This window comes from Astatotilapia calliptera, chromosome 8 (assembly GCF_964374335.1).
Source record: "Astatotilapia calliptera chromosome 8, fAstCal68.1, whole genome shotgun sequence".
NCBI classification, from domain to species: Eukaryota; Metazoa; Chordata; class Actinopteri; order Cichliformes; family Cichlidae; genus Astatotilapia; species Astatotilapia calliptera.
In genome coordinates this window covers 18362355-18372989 of record NC_137429.1, presented here as the reverse complement: position 1 = coordinate 18372989, position 10635 = coordinate 18362355, and the positions used below count along the sequence as shown (strand labels likewise).

General features: G+C 45.1%; 1 protein-coding gene across 1 annotated transcript; it reads left to right on the top strand.

Annotated features, from left to right (window-relative positions):
* Window positions 1–1365: 1365 nt before the first annotated feature.
* metrn (meteorin, glial cell differentiation regulator) lies at window positions 1366–5507 on the top strand. The gene is made up of 4 exons (XM_026178756.2): window positions 1366–1672; window positions 2324–2757; window positions 4087–4146; window positions 4563–5507. The coding sequence occupies exons 1-4, from the start codon at window positions 1566–1568 to the stop codon at window positions 4874–4876; spliced, it is 915 nt and encodes a 304-aa protein (XP_026034541.1). The 5' UTR covers window positions 1366–1565; the 3' UTR covers window positions 4877–5507.
* The last annotated feature ends 5128 nt before the right edge of the window (window positions 5508–10635 follow it).

Below are 10635 nucleotides of genomic sequence, written 5' to 3'. Positions count from 1 at the left end.
TACCGCGACATGAAAGAGAAGCACGGCGGGGGGGCGGTGAGGGCAGAGGGCACAACCAGCAGAGGTGGCTAGATCTTCATCACCATCATATATGTGTGAAAATGGGGGCAGCGTTATTGAACTACTCTGCACGTCTGCCCTTTTGCCCTGTTTGAACTGATATTTACTTCTATAATAGTAGGTGTTACATATTGGCTGCACATTTAGAGGTCTTTGAAGTGGGCCAGGGCAGGGTTGAACTACAATATAAATCAGAGCACTGAAAAGCTTTTAGTAGACAAATATACTTAATTATAACTTTGAATAAACATGTTCTGTGTTTGCTTAAATCTTACAACCATGGCTTCACCACAAAGAGGGATTTTTCTTTCTTTTTTTTTGCACAAAACCAAGCTTTTCAACTCGTTCACAAAGTAGTCGTTATTTCTATGTTTCTTTTAGCCAAGTTTTTATCCCGCCTCGTTTAAATATTCGACCTTAACGTCAGTGCTGTGCCAAGTAAAAACAGGGCCAGTATACCGATACTTCTAATCTATAAATCATCATTAATTTTCAAATTCAAACACATTTTAATGACCCCTGTGATTTTTTTAAATTTACAATAATTAGTTAACACAACAAAACACACCTTTCAGCTTTCCGTGCAGTTTGAAACTGGGTTTTGTGTAAATACGCATGTCGCTAAAGATTTGGGGTCACTTCTTCTTCTGCTGTTTAAATGTGCTATAAGCTATAAATAAAATAGGCACTGCAGTCAACGCAAAAGGTTAATGGTGCATGTTTGAGGTATAGTTTTTCTTTTCCAAAAAAGAAAATTTAACACAAAACCAGCTTTGGTATGATCGATATTTGTATCCATCCGCCGACTTTTACTTCGCATGAGTTGTGTCTGTTCTTCGGCCGAGAAATAAAACTGCAGAGCTTTCTTTAAAAGTAAGAGCATTGTTCTGAGCTACACATACACTAAAAACTTACTTTATTCATATGTATATATATATATTTAGAATATTAAATATTAAATGAAGTACAAGCAGAAGTGACGATGTAGGATGAAGTGAAACTAATGGAGGTCATAAAACTTCTCAGTCGTGTGTGGAGGAGGAGGGGTGGGGTGTTTTTAAACTGCAGTACTTTCTGTACACTCACTCCTCACTCAGGCCAGTTCGTTTGTATCTTGTATGCAGACACAATAGTGAATTGTTACTCGGTTCCATCCTTGCATACAGTTACTCACTCTCAGGGTCAGACCTCCCTCCCTGCCCCCTCTGCTGGGCGAGTGGTTTAAAGTTTCTGTCGCTGCATTCTGATTGGTCCGTGAAGTTTTCCTGAGGGGGGATAAGTTCAGAGCTCCGCACCTCCACGCTCACATCGGCCCCGGAGAGTGCAGAAGCTGTATTCTCTTATCATACGCATCAGGATAAGAGGGTACAAAGTTATGGAGGTTATCAGAGGTAGATTATTATTTGTTTTATAGACTTTTTTTTTACTCACTGAGATTTAGGACATCGGCAGTTTGGAATAATCCTTTTTCCCCCCTCCACCTTACTTTGCATCATCCATCCAACATGCCCGGCTTTGGGGTTTGGATTTACGCAGTGTGGATTTTACTTTTTTGCCTTTTCCACGTGAGCCTTTCAAACTATTCCGAAGACCAATGCAGCTGGAGAGGCAGGCAAGTATTTCACATTTGATCTGTGGTGTGTGTGAGTGTGTGTTCACTGGGCATGATGGAAAAGAGGATTTAAAAATGACCGCTCAGAGACGCTTACAGGTGCCTCCTGTTCGTGTGGTCGGTGTTTGAGTGAATGCGACAAGTCGAGACTTGTCACTGCGGTGCAGTTTAAATGTTTGCGGGGCTCTGCTGCGATTGCGCCTCTGGGGTGTCTGCGGGAGGCACGCAGGGTCAGACGGGCAGGAGACTGAAAGATTAAATCACATGCATGGAGAAAATATACACATGTGCAGCTGTTGGAGGCTGCTCTTTACTACAGACATGTTTTCAGTATTCAATATATATATATAATTTTTTTTACATATATTTATAAATTCTAAACACTACAGTTGAGTGTAGATGCCACTCAGGGTCATCATCTCTGCAGATCTGCCAGTAGGCAGCGCCTTGTCTGAAACTAAAGTTGACTTTTAATGACATTTATTCACCAGACATCAAACTTTTATTGCTGATGTGCAGTGATCACATTTAATCCCCTCTCCCTCCATCCTGCAGCTGTGTGCAGATGTTTCAGGAAAGTTTGGCCTGAACAAACTTCATAAAAAAACTTTATTTAACCTTGTCTCCTCTCCCTTTTCCTCCTGCTCACAGCGGTTTGTCCCAGCAGCAGGGCAGCGTGGAGCAGATCTCTCTCCACTGCTCCGAGGGCACACTGGACTGGCTTTATCCCAAAGGAGCCCTGCGCCTCACCCTGTCTCCGCGCCTGCCTTCCATGGTGGTGGGCCCCAGCGGCAGCAGCTCTGGGCTCATCACTGCCTGCGTCAAGCCCTCTGAGGAGTTCCATGGAGCCCAGCTCTACCTGGAGAGAGATGGGGTCCTCGAGCTCCTGGTAGGAGACCGCCTGGAATCCTCCCCCCCGCCGAGGGTGCGCTGCTTCAGCCGCCTGCCTGGGGAGAGGGTGGCCCTCTTCCTGCAGGCTACACCGCATCAGGACATCAGCAGGAGGATCGCCTCATTTCGCTACGAGCTGAGAGGGGACTGGACAGCTCGCCTGTCCCTGGACTCCCACCCTATTAGCACTGAAGGTGAGTAGGTGAGAGCAGGTTGCACGAGGTCTGCCGTGTTGGTGCTGAAGAGGGTCTTGCTTAAGCTTGAACCTTTCTTCATATTATTTGTGTTTATGAATCAACATTTCCTCCATGAGTGGCTGCGTAACACCTTAAAGTTCACAGGTTTGTCCAAAATAGTACTTTAGCTGCATGCAGTTCTTAAATCTGTAAAAGGTCTTTTGTTTCCTTTCTGTAAAATTGGCAGATGCGAGTTTGTGATTCACCACTGACGATATTATTACCCCATAAAATCCTCTTTGAGGATGATTCATAACTGGGAACAGGCCTCTGCGGTCTGCATGGACTTTCCACGGCCGTGCAGAGAGAAGGAAGTGGCCAAACTTTTCCCCCAAAGGGTTTGAAGTAGGAGAAGGGGAGTGGTGAAGTGGGGAGGAGGGGTACAAAAGCCCAGTATGTGGGGCTTTCTCCAGAGTCCAGAGCCCTTTGAATGGCTGGCGCATGAGTATTCTGGGATTACTGCCGTTGTCTAGGCAACAGGGAGGCCTCTGCCCAGCTGAGATGCTCCCCTCTTTTGTTGAGTTGCCTCTTGTCTGTAGGAGTTTACCCCCCCCCCCCCCCCCCCCTCCACATACACACTCACACGGGCACACACTGATTAGGTTTGGAAGTGGGGGGTGCTGTGGACTGGAGAGGAAGGAATCTCATTTATCAAGAGGTTTTCCAAAGAACCACAAGGAGAACTTTTAAAAAAATGCCAGAACTTTTTTTTTTCCACAGTTGAATCAGTGCAAACAGTTTTGGTCTGAAGCTTTTCTGGGCCTGATCAGTAAATCCCGCTATGAATCTTAGTGTCTTAGTAAGGCGCCAAACTATTTTTTAAAGTATTTTTTAGTTCTCAATAAAAGCTGTCAAGCCTCCACAGAAAAGTACAGGATTTTCTAAGAAGTTGGATCGGGCTTCTTTGAAGTCCTCCCCCCTCTCCCTGGCCTCTGTCTAGGCTTTGATGAGATGTGACTGCAGACACCCTGAAAGGCTTTACGGGGGGAAGTTTCATTTGGCCTGGGGTAGGAGAGCCTCACACCTTACAGCTCCTCTGGACCTCCGCTGCCAACTGGAAAAGTAGCAGCTGTTTGTTACAGGTTTTTCTCCCCTTTGTTGCTGGGGGTTTTTTTGGGTTTTTTTTTTGCACAGTTAATGGTTTGGATCACATTCCTCTGCATGTGATCTGCAAATGCACTGCCTGATTTCAAGCACATTAGCCTACAGGTTTCTTTCAGGAGTTGAGAGTCTTGTCTAAGGTCACCAAATGACTCCAGCTTTCTTTTCTTTATTTTGTCCCTCCAGACGCCTGCAGACCCTGCAACAACACTGAGATTCTGATGGCTGTTTGCACCAGTGATTTTGGTAAGTCACTACATATACATCAAACCAGACCTCTGCATCTTAATGACGTGAGATTGGCTCAAAGACGTTGCCTCCAAATGTTCCCTTAAAAATAGGAAAGGTTAAAGGTGAAATAGCAAATCCCCCCCCCCCCCCCCCCCCCCCCCACAGGCACCATAGTGGACTAACCCCAGCATCACCCCCCTAGAGAAGGAGTAGTGGACTAATCTGCAGGCCTCTGATTGAGCTGTAAAGGGCTGAGGAGAAGTAGAGCTGACTGAACAAAAGTTCATTGATTAGTACGCAGGTCAGGGACTTCTTAAGGATTTTTATCTGTTGGTAGCTCGCAGACTCTGAACCAAGGCTTAAAACATGCATTGGATAATTATTCTGGAAATGAGCTTTAATGTTAACCTGAATATCCTCCTAATTTGCAGTGGTGCGAGGCAACATCAAGTCAGTGGAGGAGGACGAGAACTTAAGAGCGGCCGTGATCAAGGTCAGCGCCACCCGCGTGTTTCGCCAGAAGTACACACTGTTCACCGGGAACAGCCGCCTGAGCAGCCGGGGCGAGATCAGGACTCTGCTCCAGTGTGGCGTCAAACCCGGACCCGGGAGCTTCCTTTTCACCGGCCGAGTCCACTTCGGCGAGGCCTGGCTGGGCTGCGCTCCGCGCTACAAGGACTTCCAGAGGGCTTACACCATAGCCAAAGCAGCCCAGCAGATACCATGCGAGCTGCCCGTAGACTGAGACAAAAACTCAGCTCGTCTGCTACGCAAAATTGGAAGCTGTGCTGAGCGCCAGGCCAAACTCAGCCCTGTTCCACGTTCGGGAAGAAGCCGAGACGGGCGACTGTCGGCTCGCGTAGCCTTCCCAAAGGCCTGAGGAGTGAAATGGACTTTTCAGACACCATTTCAGTGCAATACGCGGTCACTTGTTGCAAAGAGCCCAGTGGTTTTCGTGACACTGAGGGGGGACACGGCTGAAACGAAGCTTAAGCAGTGATGCCATAAAGATGGTCAAAGTAAAATGATGTAATGATGAAAAAGCTTTCCATTAATTCAGGCCTACTGAGAGTCATCGCATTGAAACTTAGGGAAAAAAAGAAAAGCTCTATAAAAAGCTCAAGGCTATCAGCTGACATCCTGTGGAGCGTACGCCACACAGGTGTTGCTGCGGTCTATTCATAATGTCTTTTATCAGATAATAACAGGACAATGTGATACTTGTCTTCAGTGTTAGTTTTATGAAGGAGATTATATAAGTCCACGCTAAGAGAAACATTAAAAACAACTTGCACTGAATGAAAGGGAATGATCTAGAAAGTGTGATGCTGCAAGCACTGAAAACCAAATAAATGTTTAAAAAAAAAGCAACTATATGTAGCATAGTGAAACAACTGAGAATTTAATATATGTTCAGATAAATGCGAGCACGTACAACAGTAACAAAGCTATGGCTACCCAAGCAGGTTTCACAGCTCGATATAGTGCTGAGAGCACCTTCCTATTGTAGCCTGTCTGAGATTCGTTTCTGCTTCCGTGAGGAGACGCAAACTTTATAAGTCATGTAAGATAAGACGTGTTTAATTTGCATGCAATATTTCTGCAAAACTACAGCTGACTGGACTGCCTTTGATTTTGAAGAGTATTTAAACGTAAAGAGCAAAGCTGCTTGAGTCTTGCCAAAGCAGATGTAAATCTGACTGTTGTCCTATCGCGTTCTGCTTTCTGCTCTCACATACTGATGGAAAGTAAATGCTACTCGACTCTTTATAATCAGCAAACTTCATACACTGATGATAAAAGTAAAAAACCTCTCATTGGAAGGACATTACTCTGGTTGGACGAGGTTAGCTCAAGAAAACAATAAAATATGCATTTAATGTGTGAAATGAGTTCTGTAAAGAATGATCTGATGTGCACTATATCACCAAGGAGGAGGGGTTCGTACCAAATGACCATAATCTGCTGACACGGTATGCCTTTAATGCGTACACTGCCATTTTTGTGTGTAAATGTGAATATAATGTGATTGTAAATATGTTCATAAGAAAGTCTAGAAACAAAAGCATGAAAAAAGTATTGTCTCAGTATTGTGGATTATTTTTATGTTTGTCTGTGTTATTAAAATATTCTGTTAAAAAAACAGATTTCAGATGTGTGTGTTTGAGTGTTTTTCTTTAACTTTTTAAGGTTTTCTTACTCTACTGAGCTTTTCGTGCTCCCTAATCCTCTTAGAACCAAATCATTAAAACTGGTCAGCCTCCATTAGAGCATGTAAGGCTTCTTCCGTGGCTACCTTTTCTCAGAACATAAGTCACTCCAAGTGCTCATGAATCAGATTCCTGAAAGCGCAGAACAAATGGCGTGGCCGAAGAGAGCGAGAGGGCCTGAAAGGGTGGAGAGATTTAGGGACTGTTTGGGACCCTGAGGGTATTTGGACAGGGAAGGGAAGGGAAGGTCGAAAAACAGCGAGAAGAATTCTGTTGTCTTCGGCCTCCCGTTTTTAGGACAGGAAGCAATAAATTGCCATTAAGGGAGTGGCACGGCAGGCCCGGCTGAGCTGAGGTGCCACACAGTCGCCTGCTTTATCCTGACCGCGTGTGCACGAGGAGACAGTCGAATCAATGTGTTTTCCACTCTGCTCAGAGGTCGAGTTGCTTGGAACATGGATAGATGAGGAATCACTGTGATCACTGCTGCATAAACACCTCCAGAAAACTCTCAGATTTACTGTGAGCTGTAAAGCCATGTGGAAAAGAGCAGCTGGGGGAATTAACCTGGTGCTTAAGTTTAATTGAAAAGAATGCTTCCCACGTCTGGCTGCACTCCCGTAGAAAGGCACAGGTTTGGCGCCACTGTCTCAGGAGCTGATGTGGGTGAACCTCCAGCCTCCCCGACCATTTACTGCCTCAGTGCCCCTTTATAACATCCTTTGGCTGGGTGGCCTCGAGCTGCCAGGCTCTTCACACACACACACACACATAAAAATACTCAGCCCCCTCCCCTTCAGTCCATCTGAGCTTACTGCTGCAGAGCTGATAAGCCAAAACAAAGAGCACTCAAATTATATTCCCTACCTATACATCATGTGACATTTTGACAAAGCTCAATTTCCTGCATTGTTGTCACTTGTCTGTGACCCCAGGTTGAACCCCTTAAAAGGACACAGTTACACAACACAGTTACACTGCTCAGTTTAAATGCACACAAACAGAAAAAAAATCCCAATAAGACTTTGGGGATTGTCGTCAAATATCCTCTTTTGATGGCAGCGACTCCTTCAATGCTCAGCTTAGCAAAGCAGGAAGCACTCAAGAAAGGAGAATCCAAAGCAGTGGGAGAGTGTTCCAGGGTGCGGACTTTAGAGGGAAGTGGCCGGAGACAAAGCTCCAGAGATGAGAGTGCAGACAGGGGGAAAGGTGCGCCCAAACACGGCACAGCAGAACACCCCACCCACTGCTGAGGCTCAGCACAAGCTCTTCCTGTTATCCAGCTTTAAAAAAAAAATCTGAGGATGAATCAAACTTAATAATAAACCTGGAGGTAGTTTTGCAGTTTTCCTAATGTGAAATGATTCTGGGGATTTTTGACAAAATCGCAACATAAGGCCTAAATATATGCAACAGCACTGCTTTCGGCGTTATAACGTAGTTTTTTCTTGTTTCTTTGTTTTGTTTTTGGCTATTTATTAGAGCTGAAACCAGCTTTGCTTCTCTCTCTGTGGTTGTGTAACTGCCAGATCATCAGCTGCGTTTCTTACACAAACTTTCGGTACGCTCGCTGCCAGATCTCTAAGTGCGGCTTCTCACACTAATCCTTCATCTGGATCCTTTTTCCCTCGCTGGAGCTGTCTTTTCACGGGTTCATCATCTAATCTTTTCCATAACTTGGGTCCACAGCTGCTGGTTGTTGTGCTGTCGTAGATCTAAAACAGTGGTTGCGATGCTCTGACACACACTTGACAGCGATCTCAAACCTCAGTCTCTTTGTGCCAAACGGCGCTGAAGGCTCTTAAATGACCTCTGAAGCTCTTCGGCCTCTATCCCAAAGGCTGTTACATTTTTTATCTGGTGTATAAGCTGAGGTGATGAGTTACACTGTTGCACACGTTAGGTGGTCAAAGAAGTGATGAAGACACAGCCAGGGATTTCAATGTGCTTTATTTTCCCACAGATGCAAATGGTTGTTCCATAGTTCACGGTAACTGAACATTAGCTCGTACAAAACTTGGTCCATCCACCTCTTTGTTTGACTCGGTGGTTGTGATTCCTGCTGCCTCTCCATCAGCTCGGCACCAGCTGAGGATGAGTCCTTGTAGACTTCTATGACCACATTTTGGCTTCCCAGATTCCCAGCTGACAATTTCTTGTTCCCATAACACCCCGTAACAGCTGGAAGAGGTGATTTCCAAAAGGAAACTTCACTTCATGCCATGCTGATATACGCATGGAAAAACCTCTACAGCAACATGCAACAGTGTTTTTTAAATCACGATCTTTCTGCACTGAGCACTTTGGAAAAACTGGTAAGTCCACAGAGCGGAGCGACATTTGGGAGACAAAACGTAGAGTAGGCAGTTTGGGTGGGTTGAGAGGTCAAAGCAAAATAGAGAACAAGTGTATAGCAGTGCAAGAGCATGTTTTTCTGTCCATGTTATCCCTCTGAAGTGCTAAAGGGTGGAGAGCGAGTAGCACCCTTTGTTCCTCGAGAGGCTGCAGATGGCTTTAATCCCTTCCAAAATGTGCACTGAAAATCAATCAAGACAGGGTGGACATGGTGTATGAGGTTGGAGGCGGGCCCTGCCGCAAAGAAACACAAGTTGGGTCAAAGAAGCGTCTTTGGTGCTTTCCCGCCAAAAAAGAAAGTATTGTAAGAAAAGACAGAGGGAATGAATTGCAACCCCCTCCAGCGAAGGCTCGCTAGCACCGCGTCGAGCTGAACACAGCTGGGGCTGACATCGCCGGCAGGGGGTACAACCACAAAAACCTCCACACACTGACATCACACCTTAATAATGCCACTTAGGGTCACTCAGTGCTCAAGGAAGACGAGAAACATGGCAGATGGACTGATTAGGATTCATCCTCTGCTGCACTTGAACAAAATTCACATCTGAATTCAAATCACTATAGCGCCGGAGCTAATAGCTGCAGTTCCTCAAATGGCCACTTGAGGCTTATTCTGAGACTGGTGTCCTATGGCACGAAGTCTATACAGGAAGACAGCCTTACAGCTTCAAACCAAGAGCGCGCCAAGCAGCAGATGACATCACAGTGTCCTTTTTTGAAATATTCTCACTATGATGCGATCATGCTTGAGGTGTGACTTGCATTTCTGCACAGTTGTTTCCTGGAATAACCTCACATAGCAGCAGAATTCGGTGTTAGGCGAGGACGACTGATGTCTTTGTCTCTCCTCCTCGTGCAGCTGACGTCAGCCTTCTTCATAACAAACTCCAGACAGAGGGTCGACCCACCAAAGACAAATACACCTGTTTTCAGCCGGGCCTTTAAACGCTCCCAATTAACCAACAGGATTATGGTTTTCTGACAAAAACCTCTCTGATTGTCAACACAAAAGGGAGAAACTTCCCCAGAAGATTAGCTGAATTCTTCTCTCACAAAGTGCCCACCCACTCTATCTTTCTCCCATCTAATCTTGCAGCGCAGCACTGCCTGCCTCTCCTTTTGCTCTTTATTTTGTTTTGGGCTTTTTTCGCCTGTTATCTTGCTCTGTGGAGTAGCTGTCTTGGGTTACCTCCTCAGAGACGTATTGCACTATACCTATTGTTCGAACTGTTTATTAAGGAAAGAGGTAGGCAGGAGCGAAACTGCAGTTTTGTTGTGTTACTAGTATCTCCTTGCAATGTTCTCTTGCCCAACACAGCTTCGAGGCAGGATTTGTCAGCAGATACATTTGGTGCACAGGGCTGTAAAACCTGTCTATTTTCACTGAGGAAAAACAAGTAGCTTGACACAGAAATTTAGTCGATATCAGTCAAAAAATAATGAAAAATTGTCGTTTTGTCTTGCTTCTCGAGGTTCTCTAGCTTTGGTGTAAGGTTTTGATTTCCAACCTCTGTCCTGCATGTCACAGAAAATAGCCAGCTTTTAACATAAGGGCATATTAATACATAATGTTACATCTTCTATGTTTTAGTATTTGGAAAGCTAAAAGTCAGAAGGTCGTCTCTTTAAGTTGAATGGTGTTTATAGTTGTTCAGAACAGCCTTCCTCGAGGGAAGGGTGAAGCCGGCCATCACGTGAGAGGCAGTAGACAAAATAATCCAAAAAATGAGAATAGTGGTGCACACCCTCAGACGCTTTCATGTTAGGGGTCGATTGTGTTCCACAAGCAGAAACAGCTGAGTATTGATTAAAATGAGGGAAAAAAATTCAATCAAAGCTTGACAGAGAAGTTCAAAGCCTCCTTACACTAATACCTTTGCACCATCAGCCAGACACGATGCAAGGTAGGTGTGAATGTAAACGTCATGCTTTAAAA